Source organism: Juglans microcarpa x Juglans regia, chromosome 6D (assembly GCF_004785595.1).
Source record: "Juglans microcarpa x Juglans regia isolate MS1-56 chromosome 6D, Jm3101_v1.0, whole genome shotgun sequence".
Lineage (NCBI taxonomy): Eukaryota > Viridiplantae > Streptophyta > Magnoliopsida > Fagales > Juglandaceae > Juglans > Juglans microcarpa x Juglans regia.
This window is the reverse complement of record NC_054604.1, coordinates 1,859,112-1,885,779: the sequence shown is the minus strand read 5'-3', so window position 1 is coordinate 1,885,779 and position 26,668 is coordinate 1,859,112. Positions and strand designations below refer to the sequence as shown.

The 26,668-nt window shown below is 36.9% G+C and overlaps 2 protein-coding genes across 2 annotated transcripts; both read left to right on the top strand.

Moving 5' to 3' along the window:
* The first annotated feature begins 4,537 nt into the window (after positions 1 to 4,537).
* On the top strand, positions 4,538 to 6,608 carry LOC121268906 (cytochrome P450 71AP13-like). The gene is made up of 2 exons (XM_041173174.1): positions 4,538 to 5,521; positions 5,676 to 6,608. The coding sequence occupies exons 1-2, from the start codon at positions 4,556 to 4,558 to the stop codon at positions 6,306 to 6,308; spliced, it is 1,599 nt and encodes a 532-aa protein (XP_041029108.1). The 5' UTR covers positions 4,538 to 4,555; the 3' UTR covers positions 6,309 to 6,608.
* A 17,704-nt stretch (positions 6,609 to 24,312) lies between these two features.
* Positions 24,313 to 26,408, top strand: LOC121268868 (cytochrome P450 71AP13-like). The gene is made up of 2 exons (XM_041173136.1): positions 24,313 to 25,449; positions 25,579 to 26,408. The coding sequence occupies exons 1-2, from the start codon at positions 24,523 to 24,525 to the stop codon at positions 26,191 to 26,193; spliced, it is 1,542 nt and encodes a 513-aa protein (XP_041029070.1). The 5' UTR covers positions 24,313 to 24,522; the 3' UTR covers positions 26,194 to 26,408.
* The last annotated feature ends 260 nt before the right edge of the window (positions 26,409 to 26,668 follow it).

The window sequence follows — 26,668 nt, the reverse complement described above, 5'->3', positions numbered from 1 at the left end:
GTAAGACACAAAAGATATGTCGCCTTAGTGGAAGTTAAGATGAGGTCCATCATATTTAAAAAGATTGTACATGGTTACCCACAATCTATGTAGCCTGTAGTTTAGCCAGATGCGATAACCTCTTTGGCACTTCGGATAGCGTGCAAATCGAGGGACTCGGGTTAGGGGCTGAGATAGCGACTATATTAAGATCTGTACGGTGAATTGAGATTACATATACGCTTTCTTCGAAAAGAGAACTCCACTGTAGCATTTATTTCATACTACATGTGCATTTAAGACCAACAGTAGAGGTGAGTGAATGGTTCCCTGCTTCCTCATCGTGTGAGTCCTATAGGTCATAATTGATGATTTTCATTTATTTATGCCCTTAGGAGACCTTTGGCTATGCCACGAGGTTGATGTTTTAGTATCTTCTACTTTGGCATGTTATCTATGAGCATGAATGATACGGTCTAAAGAGATATTGCTGGGAAAGCAATTGAACTGAAACTAAATGACATGAGGGCAAATGGAAGATGTGTATGACCTATTTGCCAGTATGACCTATTTGCCAGTATGAACAAGATTGATAAAATATTGATAAATGCAGACCTGAGATCTTGCCCACTATGTGTGACTGGGAGATGTAAGAAATGGGCACCCATAATGGGCACCCCTTCACCTTCTCTTGGAGGCTATGAAGTAGTTCTTAAACCACTTCATAAAAATTGATGGTTAGCCATTAAGGGCCAGCTAGGGGTTACGCTTAGAGGGGCTATTTACACTTGTATCAAACACAGAAAATCTCTCCCTCAAATGATTCTCTCTAGTCCCGGCATTTAGGCTGTGAAATTTGTGAGTGTTGCTTTGATTTTATCACGTAGCACACTCCACCATCGATGTGAAGATCGTGGACGAACAACGACGCTAGAGAATCTGTGGAACAATCGCACTGAATCTACGATTTACCAACGAGTTAATATCGCTTCAGCTACATATTCTGATCTAGTATTTCTGACACTATAACATCAGGCATGCATAGGCATTGGTGCATGCATATTCAACCTGATCTTTATTGAGCGCCCTTGCCTCCCAATTACTCATGCAGTACACATTTTTGGCTTCCCCATATGATGATGTAACGCCCCGGTCCAAAGATCAACCATCAGTCATATTCGCTCTTTTTGTAATGGGCACCCATAGTGGACACCCCTTCACCTTCTCTTGGAGGCTATGAAGTGGTTCTTAAACCACTTCATGAAGCTTGATGGCTGGCCATTAAGGGCCAGCTAGGGGTTACACTTAGAGGGGCTATTTACATAGCCCCTCCCCCTTTGTATGAGACACTTGTATCAAAAACAAAAAATCTCTCCCTCAAATGGCTCTCTTTAGTCCCGGCATTTAGGCTGTGAAATTTGTGAGTGTTGCTTTGATTTTATAACGTAGCACACTCCACCATCGATGTGAAGATTGTGGATGAACAACGACGCTAGAGAATCTGTGGAACAATCACACTGGATCTACGATTTACCAACTAGTTAATATCACTTCAGCTACATATTCGGATCTAGTATTTCTGACACTATAAGATCAGGCATGCATAGGCATTGGTGCATGCATATTCAACCTGATCTTTATTGAGTGCCCTTGCCTCCCAATTACTCATGCAGTACGCATTTTTAGCTTCCTCATATGATGATGTAATGCCCTAGTCCAAAGATCAACCATCAGTCATATTCGCTTTGTTTGTAATGTCAGAAATAGGATGCCATAAATCTGCTCATGTCTATACCAATCATGACAAAAATACTTTTATCTTTTATATAGATTCATGAGTAATGTAGAACAAATAACTAAGGTTGTTTCATATTTCTTTCATAACAAAACATGTATATTTTTCCAAGATCAACCATAGTTCATTTTTTTTTATGGAAAGTCTAGCGTAGGAATTTCACTTACATGGTCTTTTTAACTTTTTTGAATTTTTCTATAATAGTGTTCGAACGAATATTAATCGTCACTTATAAAATAATCACGTAACTTTCATAAATCTCCAAGTAACACGTATTTTGATATTTAAACCTAAAAATACCAAAATAACCTATTTTTCCTAAAACTTCTAATATTATAGCAACCCTAACTATCATCAGTTCCAAAATTAATCGATCCCTCCTTAATTTTTCTGACTACTACACCCTAAGTCATTTCTATAGAATAAAGTGCATGACTAACATATTTACTCAAATAAGACTAAGCCTATGTAAAATACATCTCCAGTTTATTAATAACTTAACATAATTATAAAAAAATCCTATTAAAATAAACAGGGAAATCTCATTTAATAAAAATATACTTAATTAGATTTAAAATGGTCAAAATAAAATTAAACACTCATTACTAACTACTGAAATTCAATTATAAAAATTTAAATTGTTCATTATTTATTGTAATAATACTTATCCTTAAAACAAGGCCCACACAAAGTAAGTTAAAAAGATCAAACCCAATGTAGCCAAAAGACAAGGGTATTTTAGGACTTTATCATAAACATGCATGGGATCTTTGGGAAGGTTGGACTTTTAAAAAGCCTTCTGAAATTATAAACACTTCCAAACAAGACTTTACGTGCAAACAGAGAGGTGTGCTCCATACTGAGAGAGAAGTGAACATACGACCGTGCAGGAAGATGGGCTGAGGTCGACAGTGGTGAGTGCGGCGGCAGATCAGGCATTGAGAGAGAGAGAGAGAAAGTGATGAGAGAGACAGAGAGAGGGAAAGTGAGAAAAGGTTCATCATGGCCTTACCGAGAGGAGAACGACGACTGAGCAGTGGGGTTGCAGTCCAACAGTGGAGTAACAGGGCTGAGAGCACATAACTTGTTCTTTTTTTTGTGCAGGAAATAGGGGCCTTCTGTGAGGTTGGAGGTGGTGTTTTTCGATGTGTAGGGTTCTATGAAGGGGCAAGGGTGGTTGTGGTGGTTTGTTGGGCGGCTCCTACGACAGCGTGGGCTACCAGTGGTGGTTTGGTTCCATGGGGCCACGGGATGTGACATTGGGTTCTGTTTCGAGCTGGGCTCGTTCGTGTCAGTGGCTGGGAGGTTGCACAGTGGGTTACGATGGCTCCGCTGCGGGCTCAAAGTTTGGCTACAATCCTGACACGATGAAGAGCTTGGGAGTGGTGATTTACGATTGAGGAAACGAAGGGCTATGGGCTTACGGGTTGTCTGCTACGCGTGGAGGGACTATTGTTCCATGTGTGGGATTCCATGGAGGATACGACGACCCTAGCTTGAAAAAGAAAATCAAGATGCATGGGGTCTAACATGCACATGTTCTATATATATATATATATATATATATATATATATATATAGTGTCGTCATGAACCCTAGAGATGAGGGAAGGAGAAACATGCATCTGCATGGGAGTGGAGTCGTGCGTGGTGGGGAAACTGATCCTAAACTGGTAGTTGGTTCTCACGACTTGGTCCTTGGGCTTTTCCTTGAGTTTTTGGGCCTCGATTCAACCTCTAAAATGATCTAATCTGTCCCACAAATTTTCTCGGCCCATAAAAAGTTTGCGTTCACTTCGGATTGGCCTATCAGTCCAAATTTGTATTCCATGACCCAAATTTCATTTAAAATAAAAATAAAATAAAATAAAGGAAAAGCGAAAGAGTATTGAGATCCACACAAGGGAGAAAGAGTATTGAGATCACTCAAATCTTTATCAAAACAAATCATCAAATTGAACCGCAGACAATATTGAGATCCACACAATGGAGAAGCCAACCCTCTATGCCTGGACAGGATCCATCATTGTCCTAAAATGGAAAAAATCTATTCATCATTTTTTTCTTCATCATCTAATCATCTCATGATGTGGTATTAAATGATAGGTTCACAAGTAAAATATAATAAATAATCTTTAATCATTTAATGACACATCATAAAAATGATGAGATGATGATTGAGAATTGAGATGGTGAGTAATATTACTCTTATTTTCTCATTCAGGACTCCCCACAGGATAATATCAGTAAGTTCAGCACTGGAATATTCTTTGAGACCAAGTGCATGCGAGCCTCACAGTCAATAATATTGTTTGTCACGAAAGAAAATGAGAGTGATCTTTAGGAACTGGGCGTGGAAATTTTGGTTGGGTTGTATTAGTTTTTCCAAAACAGAGCCTTCAGATTAATTATTACAAGAGACGAGTTACGGCAACTTCTTGTTGTGTTCTACGCACACATACAAACCAACAAATTAGTACAAGAGTAGTGAATTGTACGTCTCTCTACTTTTGGCGATATTTGTTGTCCATATCTTTGACATTTTAGTTTGTAATATTCTTTGTTGAAGGGTTGGCAAGGCCATCTTTAGATGAAGCTGATGAAATTGGTCGTTTGTTTGAATTAGATTGTAACTTTAACGCTTAGGTCCGACGATGGATAAGATTTAATTGGTACCAGAGCAAAGGCAGAAAAAGAGCAAGAATTTACTAAATAAGGAGAAAAAATTAATAATTGGAAACAAGCAACAGCTGCAAATCTATCCATAAATGAGCATGCGTACATGTTGAGAATAACACTTACTACTACACTATCTTTGTTGAGAACTCTAATGGCTTTTCTCCAATGGTTAATGGAAAGCTTCCAACCTTTGTCGTTGTTCGTTGCATGCATTATTTTCCTTGTGTCCCTGAAGTTTTTCTTGAAGGAGAAGTCAGCAGGGAAAAGAAACTCCAATCTCCCACCAAGCCCTCCAAAGCTGCCCATCATTGGTAACCTTCACCAGCTCGGCAGCATGCCTCATCTCTCTCTCAAGTGTTTGGCTGAGAAGTTCGGACCAATTATACATTTACAACTGGGTCAAATCCCAACAGTGGTGATTTCATCGGCTAAACTAGCAAAGGAAACAATTAAAACCCATGATCTTGTGCTATCTAGCCGTCCACAATTCTTTTCAGCAAAGCATATCTTGTATGGTTGCACCGATATTGCCTTCTCCCCCTATGGTGATTATTGGAGGCATGTTCGAAAAATATGCGTACTTGAACTTTTAAGTGCTAAAAGAGTTCAATCATATAGACTCGTAAGGGAAGAAGAAGTAGCTCGTTTGGTTCATCGAGTTGCAGATTCCTATCCTTCCACCACCAATCTAACCAAGATGCTTAGACTCTACGCAAATGATGTCCTTTGCCGGGTTGTATTCGGAAGAGATTTCTCGGGTGGAGGGGAATACGATCGCCATGGCTTCCATCAAATGCTCGAGGAGTTTCAAGTATTGCTCGGAGGATTTAGCCTAGCAGATTTCTTCCCTTCCATGGAATTCGTAAATAGTCTAACGGGTAGGAAATCTAGACTACAAAAGACTTTTCGAAGCTTTGATAAACTTTTTGATCAGTTGTTGAGTGAACATCTCAATCCCGAGAGAGAAACAGAGGAGCACAAGGACCTTGTGGATGTCTTACTCGATATACAAAAGAATGGATCCGGCGATCTGCCAATCACTATGGATAATATCAAAGCTATCATCTTGGTAAGTCCCCACTCTTGAATATATGCAATACTTAGCTTTATTTTTTCGATCTTTTCACCATCATACAGTATTATGCATGTTATATGCGATATTTTGGTTAACTTACAGAATAGAGATCAATATTTCTCATATATTAATATTACTGTCATTGCAGGACATGTTTACCGCAGGATCTGATACAGCGTCCATCACCCTTGAATGGGGAATGACAGAGCTCATCCTGAACCCCAAAGTCATGGAAATAGCACAAGCAGAAATACGAAACATCGTCGGAGATCATAGAAGCGTTGTTTTAGAGAGTGATCTACCTCACCTGCACTACATTAAAGCTGTCATCAAAGAGATCTTACGATTTCATCCTCCTGCTCCAGTTCTAGTACCTAGAGAATCCACGGAAGATGTGAATATCGAAAGGTACGATATTCCAGCCAAAACACGTTTTTTTTTCAATGCCTGGGCAATAGGGAGAGATTCAGAATCTTGGGAAAACCCAGATACGTTTCAGCCAGAGAGATTTATGGGTAGCACTCTCGATTTCAAGGGACAGCATTTCGAGCTAATACCTTTTGGTGCTGGTAGAAGAATATGCCCAGGAATCACATTTGGAACAGCAGTTATTGAGCTCGCTTTAGCTCAACTTCTCCACAGTTTTGATTGGTATCTTCCTCCTGGTACCACAGCTGAAAATTTTGATATGAAAGAGGTTTTCGGGATTACGACGCACAGGATATCTGACCTAACTCTCATTGCAAGACTACGCTTTCCCGTTGGCCAAAACAAGCCATAATTTAAACGTTTTATCATTCACCTAGTTCCGCTTCATTACGTGTATGCAATACAAGGAGAAACACAGAAAATAATGGAGCATAGCAGATTTCGACACCTCCCATATCTTCTATAGATGGCAATAATTGCAAATCAACAGCTGGTGAAAGTCGTGCACCCTCAAAAGGCAAATCGTTTATAATAAGATCTCCTACACCGCAAGGAATGGCATCAGTCATGACAATTTGTCTCTTCCCATATGAGTAGTTGCAATTCTGTATATTTTCTATAATGCAAATAGAGTGAATAAATATTTTACCTCTGTTGGTGTTTTCATGGTATCAAAAGCTAGCCACTCGACTAACGTCGCCATCTCGTTGATTTTTTTCCCTCTTGCTGGTCTTTCGTCAAACACTTCTTGTGTCTCTTTTATTTTTCCACTCCAATATCATGTCCACTCATACTTCCTGTTGTCTTTTTTTTTTAATTATTTTTATTATTATTATGAATAGATTATTATTATTATTATTATAAAAAGCAAAATATAAGATAAGGAGATGGAGAAGAGAGGAAGGAGAGACACTTTGAAGGCTGCATCTTTCTTCTACTCTTAATTATAAATTAAATACAAAGCATAAATTCATATTTATAGGAAAGTCACATTGATATAAAATAAGATATCTTAAATATAAATAGTCAAAATCAAATCTATAATTATGAAAATTAAATCAATATAATATCAATTACAATTGAGAATATTATAAAGATGTAACTTTCAAAATCTCTCACTTTCATTCTATCTTCTCCATTTCCTTTTCAACTATATTATATTTATTTTTTTATCATGGTATTAGAGCCCTTGGCTAAGACGATGCTTAATCCTATAAACTATTTCTTTTAAAGTTCTTCATTGTCGTTCAATTATGTTTCGTATCAAATCCATACATTAGGAGTGTCTTTATTAGTTGTGGGCATTTTATTAGGTTTTGATTTGTTATGAGCATTATTTGAAGCACATATTCATTTTTAACCTTTTGATTTTGGTCTGACAGTTGACCAAGTCCATATGTAGCCAATTATTGGCTCAATCTTTCGGCCTATTATTATCCTTATGCTGTCTTTGGCCCATTATCAACCCATTGTTTGCTACAACTCCATATTTGATATTTCAGCTGTTAGTCACTTCATCACCAATGCTAATTTATCTCATCAATTATCAATCATCGAGTATGAAGGCTATACTCAATTTCAAACTCAAGATTTAAAAGTTTTCCACCTTGAGTTTGAAGAGGATATTAAAGATAATATATATCAAGTCAATAATTTGATTTTATTATTATTCTGATTTGATTACATAATTATCAAATCAAGATGTTTGATTTTCGAAGATATTTATCTTATCTGATCTTCATTTAATTTTCCTATGAATAGAGATCAATGTTTTGTATTCTATCACAATTAAGGATAGAAAGATTTAGCTTTCAAAATCTTTCTCCCTCCTTCTCTCTTTTCCATTTTATTTATTTTTATTTTCTATCAATCATGTCTCTCTTCTTGTGTCTTTTTTTTTTCCCTCTAGAACAACAAATGCCACAACTACCACCAAATTGTTCCTTGCTATAATTGCCTCCCTTCTACATCACATCCAAATAAAAATAACTGGTGACAACTACCTTGTGTGGAAGGCACAAGTTGTCCTCTACCTTTATGGCCAAGATGTTTATGGCTAAGATGTTTATGGTTATGTTGATGGTTCTATTTCTACCCCAACCCCAACCATACTAGCGATGATTCTATGGTTATTACCCCAAAATTCTAAAATGGAAGCAACTCGACCAACTGATCCTGGCACTCCCGTGTCTTGCTTGTCCAAAAATATTATTGGACACGTTATTGGGTGTCACACAACTCGAGAATTGTGGCTTTCTCTGGAGTGTATATTCATGACCCACTCTCATGCATCGACAATGCAAATCTATCTTCAACTTACCAGTATAAAGAAAGGTGGGTATTTTGTTTTTGAAAAAAAATTCAAACGATTAAAGGCTTCGCTGATACTCTTGCAGCCATTAGTAAGCCTCTCAACTACTATGAACTCATCTCTTATATCATGCCTGACCTTGGATTCGAGTATGATACATTTTTGGTCCCTGTCACTTCTAGGGTGTTGGGCTATGTGGAGTTTGGTTGTGAGTTGAGAAGACGTCAAATCGAGAGTTTGCTCGACTCTCGCTCGACTCGACGTTCAAGCAAAACTCAGGCAGAGAGTTCGCTTGAGGTGCACTTTATGGTTGGATCGATCGTACATCAAACAGAGAGTTCGCTCAAGGCTCAAGCTAATGTTGGATAAAGAGTTCGCTCAATGTGCGCTTGACACTTCGCTCGGGTGAGTAACCCAAAAGTTGTCGTCTTAGGGTTTTCTCGCGCTATGATTATATTTGTATTGTTTAAAGCATAGACGTGTGCTAAAGGCTATTGTTGAAAAAAAAAATAGAGAGAACAAAGGAGCCTTTTTTAGCCTAGAGAGAGTTGAGAGTTAGTGAGTAGAGAGAAACTCTTGTAAACTCAATGTGTCTTGTAAATCTCCTCTGAATAAAATCTCCTATAATTTCGTAGATGTAGGCACATTGCTGAACCACGCAAATCTTTGTCTCGTGTGATTGATTGTTTATTTTTCTCGTTACCTATTACTTGTCTGTAGTATCGTTGGTGTGAACTTGTGGTGTGCATCATTATATTTTCTCAGCAATTGGTATCAGAACATCAAGCTCAGGTTCAAAGGAGAACAATGGCAGAAGATGAAGTGAAGTTTGAAATCGAGAAGTTTAACAACAGTTAAACACAAATTTTGGATATTGGAGGATGTAAATCAAGGATAATCTCTACAGGAAAAAGCTATGTCTTCCTCTGTTAGGATAGAAGCAGGACAACATGGAGGATGCTGATTGGAACCTGTTAGATCGACATGTCTTGGGGGTTATTCAACTAACCCTATCAAGATTAGTGGTGCACAACATTATTAAGGAGAGAATCATAGCATATCTCATGATGGCTTTGTCTAATACGTAATGAAGAAACTGTCCAATCTAAGAATGGTAGAAGGTACGTGTGTTGCCCAACATTTGAATGATTTAATATTATTACAAATCAATTGTTATCGGTCGATATTGAGTTTGATGATGAGACCAGAGCGTTGATTTTGTTGGCATCATTGCCAAATAGTTGGGAAGCCATGAGAATGGTTGTGATGAATTCTGCTGTTAAAATGAAATGAAATTACGATGACGTTAGTGATATGATTCTTTCTGAGGAGGTATGCAGGAAAGATTCTGGCTAGTTCTCAAGCTCGGGTTGGGCCATGAATGTTGATGATCGGGGAAGGGGACATGATAGGTCAAGTTCTAGGAATAGGGGCAGGAGCAAGTTGAGATCTGGGCAGTAGATCACTCGCAGTAATTGTGGCAAGATGGGACACATAAAAAGAGATTATAGAAATATGAAAAGACTGAGGATGACACTGCAAATGTGGTGACTGAAGAAATACAGGATGCTTTATTTCTTGAAGTACACAATCTAGTTGATAATTGAGTGTTGGATTCAAAGGCTTCATTCCATTCCACTTTACATCGAGAAATCATGCATAACTACATTCCTGGTGATTTTAGTAATATGTATGCGGCTGTTGAAGAAGCACTAGATGTAGTGGGAGTGAGAGATGTGTGCATCATACTTCCAAATAGGAACATGTGGACTTTGCAACAAGACAGAGACATTCTAGAGCTGAAGAAGAACCTTATCTCTGTGGGACAGCTTGACGATAGTGGTTATCCAATAGCATTTTCAGGAGGAGAGTGGAAGGTCACTAATGGTGTGATGGTCTTGGCATGTGGTAAGAGAATATACACTTTGTATTTGGCATCAGGGTCCAGTTATGTGCAGGTAACACTGAGTTATGGCAAAGCAGACTCGGTCACGTGAATCAGAAGGGGAAGGCACTCATAAATGTGAGGACGGGTAAGCAAGAGGGAGTCATGAATAAAAAATCCTAAGGAATATTTATGAGATTACTGTGCAAAACAAGTGTATGAGAGATGAGGATAGATCATATGGTGATTTAGGATTGTATACACCTACAATTGCTACTCGCAGGGGAGCCAGGACGACCAGACCTCCACAGTGGCATTCACTTACCTTGAACTATATCCTGCTGACTAGAGGTGGTGAACCACGGAACAACAAAAAAATCTTGCGAGATGGGAGATCGAGCAAGTAAGAGTTAGCTGCGAAAAAGCTCTTTAGGCTTCTAAGGTGGAAGCATGCACTGCACAGAAGGTAGGCATGTTGACAGAAGATTGAATAGGTTGGCAACAGGAGGTGGGATTAGTCTTCCAGATCAGAGAAAGGGACCTCAGCAACAAGTTCTCTGATGTATGCCAGGGTCGATACGAGACTAGATATTCTAATGCAATGGGAGTTGTGAGTCACCCCGCAGATTTGTTGACTAAGGACACTATTTTTGATGAATTGAAGTCGTTCACAGTTGGTTTTCTAGCTTGCAGATAGGAGCTGTGAGTGGCAAAGGAGATAGGGCTTATGCTAGAGATAGTGGCTAGCATGTGGTTGAACTAGTCTCCAACTGGGAGATTGTTGGATTATGTGGAACCTGTTGTGAGCTGAGAAGGTGTCAAGCCAAGAGTTCACTGGACTCTCGCTCGACATGGCACTCAAGCAAACTCCCTGCCTAAGAGTTTGCTGGAGTAGTGCTCGATGGTTGGCTTAAGCGAGACTTAGGTAGAGAGTTCGCTTGAGGCACGTTCTATAGGCCGGTTGAGTGGATGTTGGACATAATTTCGCTCAAGGCGAGCTTGACACTCTGCTCGAGCAAATAACCCGAAAGTTGCTGCCTTAGGGTTTTCTCGCTCTATGCCTATATATATGTATTATTTAAAGTACAAACGTGTGCTAAAGGCTATTGTTGAAGGGAAAAATAGAGAGAACAAAGGAAAATATTTTAGCTTGGAGAAAGAGTTGAGAGTTAGTGAGGAGAGATAAACTTTTACAAACTCACTATGTGTTATAAATCTCATTTGAATAAAATTCGTTGCAGCTCCATGGATGTTGGCTCATTGCTGAACCACGTAAATTTTTGTGTTTTGTGATTGATTGTTTATTTTTCTCATTACTTGTTACTTTTTTATTATAGGAAAACAAATTTCATTAATAACAAAGGATTAAAAAGAATTCTTATCTAGCCATACAGCTTGGGAAATGGGCATTGGAACATTAGCCCACCACATTTCAATATCCTCCACATTCCAAGTGTAGCAAGCAAGTCTATGAGCTGCCTCATTACCTAATCTATGGACATGTTGAACTTTGCATACACTAAAAAACTTCATTAACCTGTGTGTTTCTTTTAGCATATTCCCAAGAACAGATAGAGAACTAGCAGCTTCTTGTATCTCTTTAATCATCACAAAACGATTACTTTCAAGAATAATCTTAGAAATACCCATGTTTATGCAAAATTGAAGTCCTCTAAACATATATAAGAGCTCAATTGTTTCAAGATTTGCAACCTCATTTTCAGCTTTATTAGCAGCCATGATAACATCACCTTTCTCATATTTGAGAATCACACCCACCCCTGCTTTATGTTGATACATTACCTATTACTTGTCTGTAGCATCATTGGTGCGAACTTGTGGCGTGTGTCAAATTATATTTCCTCAACAGGTACATTCATTTTCCATTGATGAATTATATGGCCATTTATCAGCTCATGAGCAACATCTTATTATGCACAATGCTACTAATGACTCTGGTTTCTCTATTGCATATATGGCTACCTGCTATGCCTCCACCCGTGGTCGAGGTGGCATTGGAAACAATAATGGTTGCAACAATTCAAATGGTTGTGATTCCTGTGGTTAAGGGCATGGTGGTCTTGGGGGGTGCATCCTCTCAGTGCTTTAATAATTTTTTTTGGCCCTCCTAAGCCAATTTGCCAAGTTTGGAGTAAACATGGTCACACCGCTCTCTTTTGTTATCACCACTTTGATCATGCCTTCCAAGGTAGACATGATGAGCGCTATAAGGCATGACTTGTTGCCAAATGTTATCAACAACCAGGTATTGATTTTGGGGACACTTTCAATCAATCTAATTCTCAAACCAACTATACTTTGCACTGTGATCTCCTTGGCTTTTGGACTTTTCACCAACTCGATATGCAAAATGCTTTTTTGTATGGTGTCATTTTTGAAGATTTGTTTCACTCAACCCCCTGGCTTCATCTATTCTCAATTTCCTTATCATGTGTGCAACTTGAAGAAAGCCCTTTATGGGCTCAAACAGGCCCCTCGAGCATGGTATTATTGCTTGATTGTTAGGTTGATGGAACTTGGCTTTGTGATCTCCAAGTCAGACTCCTCCCTGTTTATTCTCCAGCAAAATTAAGTCATTTTTTTATACTAATTTATGTTGATGATATTAACAATAGTATATTGCTAATATCCTATAGAAAACAAACATGGCTACCACCAAATTGATTTCTTCTCCGATTATGTGGCCCACAATTTATGTCTTTTTTTTCCTAGGTGATACGACGACTAACCCTTCTCTCCATCTAAGCATTGGGTGCCTTGCAATACTTATCTCGAACTCAACCTAATGTGGCCTTTGCTATCAACAAGGTATCCAAATTTATGCATCGGCCCACTATGCTTCATGTGCAAGCCTGTAACACCTTGTTCCTCACGGTTAAGAAATATGTCATTCTTTTACAAAATCATGGGAGCTGGAGTGCTACTATTGAACCCTACTTAGATAACATATATATATATATATTCTAAATGAAGCGTCAAGTACAATGATTCCTTATAATAAATAGAGTTGTTTTGTATTAAAATACTAAAGGTAAAAAGAGAGCTAAAAATAAAAGACCTGGTCTTGAAGAGGTAGGTGCACGTACAATGCACAAGACTTTATTTGTAGGATGGTATGGGTTGGGTTAAACATTAAGGTGAAAAGGATTCTAGAATTATCAATACACGATAAAAGCACAGAGTGAAAATTGAAAAACACAGAGTTATTGAACTTTGGGAACATACCGATCTTCTTTGAAAACATCTAAGTACCTCAAAAAGATTTCTTTTTTCCAAAAACAAAAAAAAAAAAAAGAGCAGCAGCATACCCATGATTCACTCCCCAAGTCTTCATGGCTCAAGCCTTCTGATATAGTGTCAGAAACTCCAGTGAGAGACAAACTGCCTCAGAAACTCGAAGGCTATGGCTTTGGAAAGAGAGAGAGAGGACAACAGACACTTTGAAGGCTAGGGTTTTGGTTTAGGAGCGAGAGAGAGCAGCAAATACGGTTTGGACGAGAGAGAGAGAGAAAGTAGAAGATACGGCTAGAGAGAGAGCTAGGGTTTTGGTTTGGACTTTGGGCAAGAGAGAGAGAGATCGAGAGCTAGGGTTTCAGAGAGAGACATCAAGAGGTTTCGATTTGGACTCTAGGTTTGGACTGGAGAACGAGAAGATGGACAGAAGGAAGAGGGTTTCAACTGGCGCAGGGGCAGTGTTTAGATGAGAGAGAGAGAGAGAGAGAGAGTTGTATCGTAAGTTGCAATTTTTTTTTTAAATAGAAACTGGATATCGGGTTTAAAATTTGAAACTTGGATTTCAATAACCGGACCGGATAGGTCCGGGTTTTTCTGGGCCGGAACTTGTCAGAATCTGATTTTTCGGGTTCCGAACCGTGTCGAAAAAAAAATCCAGCCCGGATGAATAGTCTTATTGAGTTTAAGAATTTTAAAGTGAAGAGAATTCTAGAATTGTAATCCTAGTATGCTTGAAATTAAAGACATACTCTAGTAGTTCATTTAATGTAGGATTGATGACTGAAACTGTATAGGAAATTTCAATCAATGATGATTTTAAATAAATAAATTTCTTATGGCCAATCTTTAAATTCTAAAAGGAGTCTAACTCCTTCAATAAATAATAAATGAGATTTAACCTCGTTATTCAATATAATTAAAACTCCTAATCAATCTCAATAATTTATCACTAGTATTTTTATCCAATATGCCCCATTAAATATAATTTAGGCTTAATAAAAATTATCAATATTCTAAGATTAGAATTATTAGGCCGGGTCGTTACAAACTCTTCTCCTTATAAAAATTACATCCTCAGAATTTGCTAGACCTCAAATAACTTACTTACTTATCCGCCACATGTTTTTCATGTCTCTTTACTCCTCAATCATTTAGTCGAACCTAATATTTAAAAAATTTCGATTGTCTCATATTTTGGTCCGATGCTTTACTAATCCTTTAGGCGCATACGTTAGCATGCTACGTGTCAACCATCATACACTCCAAATTTAATTCAAACCTAAACAAATATCAACCTTAACAATGAGATTGATGTAAAAGACTAATAATAAATTCACCCAACATTCATCTTAACTCCACATACAATAGTAACTAATGATCTCCATATGAAATAATAATAATAAAACTCTCCACTTAAAATAATAACATAAATAAATCGTAACCTAAGACTTTCCAAAGTTCGGGTCCTAATGCACCATTAATCTTAAAAGCCAAACTTCCTAACCTCACATTTAGAAACTTTCATTATCTCGTGCTCTACAACTCTTTTACGTAGTAGGTGCATGCGTTTAAAAATATCTTTGAAACATAATTATAAGAACAAAAAAGTAATAGTTCAAGATACTTATTACAGAGCAAGACATGCCTTGGGGAGACTTTAGCCTAGATTTGTTTTGTAAAAAAAAAAAAATATCTTTTTTTTGAAAAACTTTCCCCTATTTTTTTTCCAGAAAAGTCTATAGAATCTTCGACTTGAGCTCTAATACCATCTGTAACACACCGCTCCCCACGATTAAGAAATATGTCATTCTTTTAGAAAATCACTGGAGCCAGAGTGCTAATACTGAACATGGCCTAACTTAAAAATATATTTATTTTTTTTCTAAAGAAAGCACCAAATACAAAGATTTCATATAATAAATACAGTCATTTTGTATTAAAATTTCTTAAAATCCGTGTCATAAAAATCATAACTTAAAGCATCTGTACTCGTCTTGCAGCTCCACCTTCATAAATATTCTGACCTGGGTGGTTTAAAAACATAAAAAAAAAAAAAAAAGAATTCTAAAATGAGTCAATGACTCAGTAAGAAACTTATCATAACGAAAATATACTTAACATAAGGTTTTCATAAAAAAATTTCATGCTAAGAGTTTAAAATCATGACTGATCATGCTAATGCTTATGATATGCATGACTAATTTGTCTAAATTAACTGATCTGACTGGCAGCACACTTAACCCTGTATGCGAGATTGTGCACTAGCCCCACGTCCCGACGCTTGAGTCTGTGGCTTGCATATCCACCCTGAAACTGCATTAGTACCATGCATTTAAATGACCATCTGATTAATTGTTCTGAACTTATCTTACGCTTGATCTTATGAAAACTTACGTGTTCTATGCAACGTGAGATGCTTGAGATTCATAATGCATACATAATTATAATATGCGAAATGAAATATTATGAATAACGTACTTGCAAATATCGTGACATGCGTGGTACGTAAACACTGACTTCCAAAGAACTAGCTTTAATAAGAATAATAATATAACTAGCTAACGTATGCTAATTTTAATTTATGATTAAGCTACTTATCTTGTAGTGTTGCTTCGATTAGGAGGGAGGAAGAGACAATGGTGGCCTTGCCCTATTTCATGGTGGGGGAGATGAGGCTATGGCATGCTAAAGGTAAAAAGTGAGCAAAAAGCAAAAAACCTAGGCTTAAAGAGGTAGGTGCATGTACAATGCATGAGACTCTATTTCTAGGATGGTATAGGTTGGGTTTAGAAATTATAAGGTAAAGAGGATTCTAGAATTGTAATCCGAGCATGCTTGAAATTAAAGACATACTCTAGTAGTTCATATATGTAAGATTGAGAGTGACTGAAACTGTGTAGGAAACTTCAATCAGTGATGATTTTAAATTGAAATAAATTTCTAGTAGCCAATTTTTAAATTCTAAAAGGAGTCTAACTCCTTCAATAAATAATAAATGAGATTTAATATAATTATTGAGCCTAATTAAAACTCTTAATCAACTTCAATAATTTATTGGTCGTGGACTTATCCAATAGAACCCATTAAATATAATTTAGACCTAACAAATTATCAATATTTCAACTAGTTGAGAATTATTAAGCCAAGTCGTTACAAAGCCGTTAAGCATATCTTGCACTTTTTCAAAGAAATTAACGTTTCCTTGGGTCTTTTTATTTGGCAATCATCATCATTCTCAATTCAAGCTTATACTGAGGTTGGAACTTGGAAGTCCAAATGATTGTTGTTCTACCAATGGATTTTGTGTTTTTCTAAGGCCCAATCTCATTTCATGGGGCTCCAGCAAACAACACGAGTCTGAGTACAAAACATTGGATGTTCGATTATTGTCTGCCCAAGAGCAATTGATTGATGTCTTGGCTAAACCCTTTCATGTGTCATATGGTAGTTGATTTTACTCTATAAGAAAAGATTTTTTGAGGATCACTTTTAGAGTACTTTGTCTACAACTTTTCACCACTATTCTGTCATGTTGCTAGTAGTTTTGAATAATTAAGAATTATAAATTGTAGAAAATTAATTATAACAATTGGGTAGGAAAATGAGAGGGTTACCACTCTCCTACTACCCATTTACTACTCTTTTTATATTTGATTTTTTTTAATTTTTTATTTTACTTAATGGTTAAAGAAGTGACTATTAGTAAAATTATATATTTTTTTAATTTCTTCTTAATGATTAAGGATGTTAAAAAAATACTCAAAAGAAAATGATAAAAAAATAAAAAACTTGAAATGAACTATAGGTAGTGATAGGTCACTACCCATAAGAAAAGTGTGTTCATTTTCTACAACTCTAATAATAATGGTGGCCACTAGATCAAGACACAGCTAATCTTCTTTGATATTTTACTTTCACTAGCTCATGCGCCCATCAATTTCAATTTTCCATGGTAGAATGAATCACAAATGCAAAGGGAAAGTTTCTTAATTTTTTTGGGAATCAAAGCGACCGGGGAGATAATAACATGCATGCACGTAAGAAAACTGACTTCACCTGGCCCTTCTTTTTCTTTTCATCTGCACATTTATGAAGAAATTCATAGGTCTAACTCATCTCATAAAATTGATTCTATAAGAGATGATTGTTTCTTCCTTATAAACATGTCTAAGATCATCTTGTCCACAAGTATTGTGAGATTATTTCTCAACAATTTGTTCCAGCTAACTGGGGATCGAATGATGGATATTCATGGTTGAAAACAATCTTCATGATTCAGAGGATCACTTCGTTGCTCTAAATTGGGTTTCCTCTGTTGGGAGAAATCTTAATAGCGACTTGGAATAACCAAATCAATTACCAAATAGTGGAAATAATACTCTCCCACTTTGTGTGAATCTGTTAGGAAGTAATTTAATAGAGAATAATCTAAAACAAAATCATACACACACAAAGAGCTAACAATTTTTTACATGGAAAACCCTTCAAAGCAAAGAGAAAAATCACGGGACCTAGTCCAGTTAAACCTTCCACTATCAATAATGATGTATACATAAATGTTCTCTCTAGATAACAGTAGAGGCATACAATTAACAATATTCTCAAGAAAAACACTTTCTTGGCAACCAAATAATGTGATAGAAGAGATTTCACCAAAGAAGACTCAGTATTGTTCATGGCTACAAACACTAGAAACAATGTTCTTAATCCGATTTCTACCGTTCAGATTACAGAACCTTGAGTTGTGAACATGTCTGCAAAATTTTAGCTCAATCGGACCACAGACGATGCCGATTGAAATGTTTGATGGAAACTGTACAGCCTGCTCTATTTTTGACAGCCTCTTTGTCTTCTTATTTTCTCACATGTTTTTCACACTATCTTTTTCTGCTAATAGCAGCAGCACTTAGGTTTTAGTAAACCAAATTAAATTGGGCCTAAACTCTCACTCCATGTGGGCTAAATGGACCCACATGGGCCATCCTCCATATAGGAGGAACCCACACAACAAATCTCCCCCTTCCCAACTATGTGGGGGGACTCACCATACCTGCTTTTGCTCTGCATACTTCGAGTCTTTGCATAGGTAATGGTTTTGTCATCGTATTTGACCCATTCTCATCAGTATGGATTTTTTCAATCTATAACAATTTCATATCCAATGCATTACGAATCCTGTGATACCTCACATCAATATGCTTGGATCTTGAATGAAAGGTTGAGTTCTTACTGAGATGGATAACACTCAAACTGTCACAATAGAGAGTATACTTCTCTTGTTTCTAACCCAATTCTTCTAAGAACTTCATCCATATCAACTCTTTGCTTGCTTCAGTTATGGCAATATACTCAGCTTATGTGGTAGACAAAGCAACACATTTCTGTAGCTTGGATTGCCATGACACAGCTCCCTCTGAATAAGTAATCAAATACCCTGAAGTGAACTTTCTGGAATCAATGTTACCAGCCATATTTGCATCTATAAACCTTTCAAGTATAGGTTTACCATTTCCAAAGCACAAACATACCATAGAAGTACCTCTGAGGTATCTTAAAATCCATTTAACTGCATTCCAATGCTCTTTTCCTGGATTTGAGAGAAAACGACTGACTATTCCAATTGCATGAGCTATATCTGGCCTTGTGCATACCATTGAGTACATTAAACTACCCACTCCTGAGGCATATGAGACTCTTTCCATATCTTCCTTATCTCTATTTGTGGAAGGACTTTGCTTCGTGCTCAACTTAAAATGAGTAGCAAGAGGAGAGCTAACTGTCTTAGCTTTATTCATATTGAATCTGTCAAATACTTTTTCAATATATCACTCCTGTGACATATACAACTTCTTCTTTTTTCTATCTCGGTAAATTCAAAATACCAAGAATTTGCCTTGCTGGCCCCAAGTCCTTCATGGTGAAGGACTGATTTAACTATTTCTTCAGATTTTCAATTCTTAAAGAATTCTTGCCAACAATCAACATGTCATCAACATAAAATAGTAATATTATAAAGTCATCATCACAAAATTTCTGCACAAATATACAATGGTCAGAGGTTGTCTTCTTGTAGCCTTGCTCTTCCATAACTAACTCAAATTTCTTATACCATTGTATGGGCACCTGCTTTAGACCATATACACTTTTGTTTAGTCGACACACACAATCTTCTTTGCCTTTCACCCTGAAACCTTCTGATTGCTCCATATAAATCTCTTCCTGTAAATCACTATATAGGAAGACAATTTTCACATCCATCTGTTCAATTTCTAAGTATAGGCTAGCTGCTAAACCAAGAACCACACAGATGGAGGATATCTTCACAACTGGAGAGAAGATCTCATCAAAGTCGATACATTTTCGTTGACTAAATCCCTTAACAACTTAGAGACCGACATCCTTCCACTCGGTATTCTATAGACAAGTATGTGTTAATGACTGAAGGGGAGAGCCCGAGTGTTATGTAGAAGCCATGGAAGACGAACACAAGGCAAAATGGGTTGATGCCATGCAAGATGAGATGCAGTCATTGCATGAAAATCACACTTTTAAATTGGTAGAGTTGCCCAAAGGCAAAAGAGCTTTGAAGAACAAGTGGGTTTATAGATTGAAGCAAGATGAACACACTTCCCGACCACGATACAAATGCATCACTTGGACTCTGTTGGTCATCTTGAATAGCATGTTCAACCTGCGTTGGCAAATATGTCAATGGCACGGGCTCCAAGTCAATCGAACCATCATTGCACCGTATCACTACTTTATTTGTCTTCTCAATATCTTGTATGGTTTGATCTTCAATAAACATTCTCACTAGTTTCTTATCAACTGGATCATATAATCTGTACCCAAACTCATCCAGGCCATAACCTAGAAAGATGCATTGTCGGGTCTTCACATCAAGCTTAGACCTCTCATCCTTTGGAATATGCACAAATGTTTTGCAACCAAAGACACGTAAGTGATCATAGGTAACATCCTTACCAGTCCAAAATTTGTCTAGTACATCAAACTGAAGTGGAACACATGGTGTCATATTAAGAACATGTACAACTGTATTCAAAACCCCATCCCAAAAAGATCCAGGCAATTGTGCATGTGAAAGCAAACATCTCAATCTCTCAATCAGTGTTCTATTCATCTTCCTAGCTAAACCATTCAATTGAGGAGTCTTCGGAAGTGTCTTTTGATTTCAAATACCATGCAGTCTGCAATAATCATCAAATGGGCCTGAATACTCTCCCCCATTATCAGTTCGGATGCACTTCAGCTTCTTTCTAGTCTACCTCTCAACTAAGGCCTGAAAATGTTTAAACATTTCCAATACTTGATCCTTTCTTTTCAAGGTATAAACCCAAAACTTCCTTGAATGATCATCTATGAAAGTCACAAAATACAAAGAATCGCCAAGTGTTCTTGTCTTCATAGGACCATAAACATCTGAATGAACTATATCAAGTATACCTGACTTTCTTGAAGGAGAACTTTTGAAGGAAACTCTATTCTGCTTCCTTGCCAAACAATGAGTACACTTTTTCAAAGATGCACTCTTCATTCCAGACAGAAAATTCTTTTTAGCCAATATTGTCAAGCCTTTCTTACTCATGTGGGCAAGTCTTTTATGCCACAATTGTACTGTGAGCTCATTCTCCATAACATTAATAATGCTACTGGAGAGCCTTGCTTGTAGCATGTACAAATTTAAAACCTTCTTGCCTCGAGCTATAACCATAGCACCCGTTGTAAGCTTCCATTGCCCATTACAAATAGTGTTGCAATACCCTTCATCATCAAGTTTACTTGTAGAAATCAAGTTCAATGGATATCAGGAATGTGCTTCACATCTCTAAGAACAAGCACCGTGCCGTTATTAGTTTCCAAGCACATATCTCCAATGTCAGTAATTTTAGCCAAGCCACCATTGCCCATCTTTACTGTGCCAAAATCACCAGGTACATAGTTTGTAAAGAAATCATTTCTGGATGTAGCATGAATTGAGGCATCACTATCAATCACCCAACTAGTTTCATGAGAAACAATGTTTACAACATCATTATCATCATAAACAATGAAGAAGTATCTAGTAGTAGTGGTGGCAACTTGATCATCCTTCTTTTCATCAACATCTTTCTTCTCATTCCCTTTCTCCTTGTATTCTCTCTTCAATTTTCTACAATATTTCTTGATATGCTCTTTCATGCCACAATGATAGCACTCAACATTAGCAAACTTGTTTGCCTTGTTTCTACCTTTATCTCTATTCTTCGGACCTCTATTTTTACTCCTCCCCCTCTTTTCTGTAACCAAAGCCTCTGACTGCGAAGATGAACTCTGTGATTTTCTTCTCATCTCTTCATGCAAAACACTGCTTTTAGCCAAATCTATATTGATTACACTATCTGGGGCTGAGTTAGATAATGACATTCTAAATGTCTCCTAAGAGTCTGGAAATGTACGAAGCAAACATAAACCATGTACCTCATCATCGAACTTGATATCCATTCCAGCCAATTGATTAATTATTCCTTGAAATGTGTTCAAGTGATCTGTCAACGAAGTTCCATCTCGATATCTCAAAGACATCAAATGCTTGATCAGATACATTTTATTGTTTCCAGTCTTTTGAGCATAAAACTGTTCAAGTTTAGTCCAAAGTGTACGTACATGTGCCTCCCCACTAATATGGTTCAAAACATTATCATCTACCCACTGTCTGATGTAGTCACAAACTTGTCTATGTTGCAAAGTCTATTCTTCATCTGATTTATTTTCAGGCTTCTCAGTAGCAAACACCGGTAGATGAAATTGCTGCACAAATAAAAGGTCTTCGATTTTTCCTTTCCAAGTGTGATAATTAGAACCATTCTACTCAAATTAGCTTCCATTATTCAACATAGAGTATTGAACGGCTATAACCTGGCTCTGATACCACTTTGTTAGGAGAAATCTTAATAGCGACTTGGAATTACCAAATCAATTACCAAATAGCGGCAATAATACTCTCTCACTTTGTGTGAATCTGTTAAGAAGTAATTTAATAAAGAATAATCTAAAACAAAATCATACACACACAAAGAGGCAAGAATTGTTTACGTGGAAAACCCTTCAAAGCAAAGGGAAAAATCACGGGATCAAGTCCAGTTAAACTTTCCACTATCAACAATGATGTGTACACAAATGTTCTCTCTAGATAACACTAGATGCATACAATTAACAAGAATCTCAAGAAAAACACTTTTGTGGCAACCAAACAATGTGATAGAAAAGATCTCACCAAAGAAGATGTGGTACTGTTCATGGCTACAAACATCATAAATACTGCTCTAAATCCGATCTCCACCGTTCAGATTGTAGATCCTTGAGACATGAACTTGTCTACAAAATTTCAGTTTGATCGGACTAAAGAAGACGCCGATCAGAACGTTTGATGGAAACAGTACAACCTGTTCTATTTTTGACAACTTTTTTGTCTTCTTCTCTTACACGTTTTTCACATTGTCTTTATTTTACTACGAGTAGGGCTACTATGCCGCCCCACTCTTACCGCTGGGCGTGCCGCCTAGTGGTTTTTTTTTTTTCTTTTCACATTTTTTTAATACATTTAAATATTTTCAAAAAATAAAAAAATACACCAATACATTTAAAATCACTTCTTTAACCACTAAATAAAAAAAATAAAAAAATTTTGACCAGCGGTCAAATTGAACGGTCATAGTAAGGTGGCATAGTAGACTTTCTCTTTTACTAATAGCAGCAGCACTTAGGTTTTAGTAAAGCTAATTAAACTGGGCTTAAACCCTCTCTTCATGTGGGCTTAATGGACCCACATAGGCCATCCTCTATATAGGAGGGAACCTACACAACATCCTGATCACCGTATATTCCCGACAATGACAATCTATTCATACGGAGCCACTAACACATGATAAAAATTGGAATCGAATTAAGCAGCAATGTCTTTTAATTTTCCAAAGTCAGCCCCGGCAGGCCCTGCATGCATTGTTTTAGTGAAGTGTGGTTTTCATGAACAAGAACAAAATGTGCTGAAGAAAATAGCGGCTTAATAATTTGCAGTTGTGTTGAACATATGAGAGCCCATTTGTGAATTTATCAATTTTCTTTTGTTTTTCATATATATATTTTTTTTAAAAACCTTAGGATTTTTTTAGAATGTAAAGTCAGTTGGATCTTTATTTTTTTTTATTTAATAAACTTCACAAATAGAAAATACAATTTTTTTATTTAATGAAAATTCGATCCAAAGTTGTCAATTATAATTACACTAATTAACTAGCCCTTTCTTATGCAATTAGGTGTTGTGTTACGTGCATAAAGCCCGAAAGCACATCGTGTCTTTATATAATTCTAAAGGGTAATGCCAGGCTCCCAACCAGCAATAATTGTGGGGCGTGCCGTTATCACAAATTTATCTTTTTATTTTATTTTATTTTATTTTATATTTTTTGAATATATTTAAATATTTTTAAAAAATAAAAAAATATATTAATATATTAAAAATCACTTTCTTAATTATTAAATAAATAAACATATATAAACAATCGGACAAACTCAGTCCCCATATTAACATTTCTCAATTTTAAAAGCTATGTTGCAATCAAGAGTTATCATCTATATCAAATCATTTACAAGCAATTGTTGACTAATTTTTGTTAGTAGTAGAATTTATGAGTTAAAATTGATAAATAATAATAAGATGAGTTGTGAATCTAAACCGAAAGGAAAGTTGTCGGCCACATGATTCTCCTATATCTATTATATATATTTTTTATTTTTTCAGAATGTAAAGTCCGTTGTTTATGTTCTCGATTGAAGTGTCACTGGCGTGGCAATCTTTATTTAATGGGATTTGGCGAAATTTAAGTGAATATCAAGTCTCTATGAATATATTGTTGTTGGTTTGATAGAGATCCATATAAAGTCCAACAATGGATTGCATTAAATTAATTGGTATACCAACTGCGGAAGAAAAGTTCAAAATAAATAAATAAAAATTGGAGAGAACAGAAAGCCAAAGCTTCAAACATATATGGGATGATAACCAGAAAAACAAAGAGAAAAAGCTAGTGGACTCAGATATATTGACAGTATACGTTTATGGCAACTCAAATGGCTTTTCGTCAATGGCTAATTAAGGAGAACTTCGTACCTTTCTTGTTCTTAGCTTCAATTTTCCTTCTAGTGCTGCGGACGTTCTTCTTCTACAAGAAGTCGAGAAAAAGAAAAGTGAATCTCCCACCAAGCCCTCCAAAGCTGCCCATCATTGGAAACCTTCACCAGCTTGGGAAAATGCCTCATATCTCTCTCAAGTGTTTGGCAGAGAAGTTCGGACCAATAATTTATTTACAGCTTGGCCAGATCCCAGCAGTGGCCATTTCATCTGCTAGACTAGCAAAGGAAGCCATGAAAACCCATGATCTTGCAGTAGCAAGCCGCCCACAATTCTTTTCAGCAAAACACCTCGTTTATGGTTGCACAGATATTGCCTTCTCCCCCTATGGTGCATATTGGAGACATGTTCGAAAAATATGCATTCTTGAACTTTTGAGTGCTAAAAGAGTTCAATCATATAGCTTTGTCAGAGGAGAAGAAGTAGCTCGTTTGGTGCATCGAGTTGCAGAATCCTATCCTTCCACCACCAATCTAACCAAGATGCTTGGACTCTACGCAAATGATGTCCTCTCTCGGGTTGCTTTCGGAAGGGATTTCTCAGGTGGAGGAGAATACGATCGCCATGGGTTCCAAGAGATACTCCATGAGATTCAAGTATTGCTTGGAGGATTTAGTCTTGGAGATTTCTTCCCTTCCATGGAATTTATTGACAGTTTAACAGGCACGAAATCCAGACTTCAAAAGACTTTTCGACGGTTTGATCGACTTTTTGACCAATTGCTGGATGAACATATCAATCAGAAGAGAGGGACAAAGGAGCACAAGGACCTTGTGGATGTGTTGCTCCATATACAGGAGAGTGGATCTGATGAAATACCTCTTACCAAGGATAATATAAAGGCTATCATCTTGGTCAGTGAAGACTTCTACTTTTACTTTGGCCTATGCCTACAAGTCCCAACTCATTGAACTTAATCCTTTTTTTGCTGAACTTCTGGCTTAAAGATTATAGGAATTATAATATCATTACCGTTACTGCAGGACATGTTTGCTGCAGGAACTGATACAACGTGGATCGCCCTTGACTGGGGAATGACAGAGCTCATCATTAACCCTAAAGTCATGGAAAGAGCACAAGCTGAAGTACGAAACGTAGTAGGAGATAGAAGAGTTGTTTTAGAGAGTGATTTGGCACAGTTGCAGTATTTGAAAGCTGTCATCAAAGAGATCTTTCGACTGCATCCTCCAAACCCATTATTGCTCCCAAGAGAATCCATGGAAGATGTGAACATTGATGGGTACGATATTCCGGCAAAAACACGTTTTTTTGTGAATGCTTGGGCAATAGGGAGAGATCCAGAATCTTGGGAAAACCCAGATTTGTTTGAACCAGAAAGATTTATGGGTAGCAAAATCGACTTCAAGGGGCAGCATTTCGAGCTGATTCCTTTTGGCGCTGGTAGAAGAATGTGCCCAGCTATCACATTTGGAACAGCAAGTGTTGAGCTTGTTCTAGCTCAACTTCTCCACAGCTTTGATTGGGAGCTTCCTCCTAATACTACACCTAAAGATTTAGATATGGCAGAGGTTTTCGGCATCACAATGCATAGGATAGCTGATCTAATTGTCATCGCCAAACCACGCTTTCCCTTTTGACTGTACAAATAATAATTCAAATAATCATGAGTTTTCGTGATTTGATGATTCAGAGAAAGTAGAGATCAGGTAATTTGGAGATGCTGTGGAGTTTTATGATCTACAATCCGAAGCTGCATGCTGAGGTTCCTTTGTGTAAAGTTTTGTATAGTTTCATATCTTTTTGTATTTGGTTTGAGAAAATGTTTATGTAGGTGGATGGGAATTTGTTTAAATCCTTGCGTTACCATGCTTGTTTTGGAATCAAGTGATCATTGGCTAAGAGATGATAAAATCTGAAAAATAAATATTTATTAATTACGACGTTAATTATTTTAAAAATTCTACCTTAGAAGTATGTAAACAATCTAATGCAACTAAACAATTAAAAAATACAAACAGAAATTAATTAATTGGAGCGACATTAATTATGTCAATTACCTAAATAAACAATTAATTACTTAAAATGTATCACCTCAATAAATAAAACTACTGG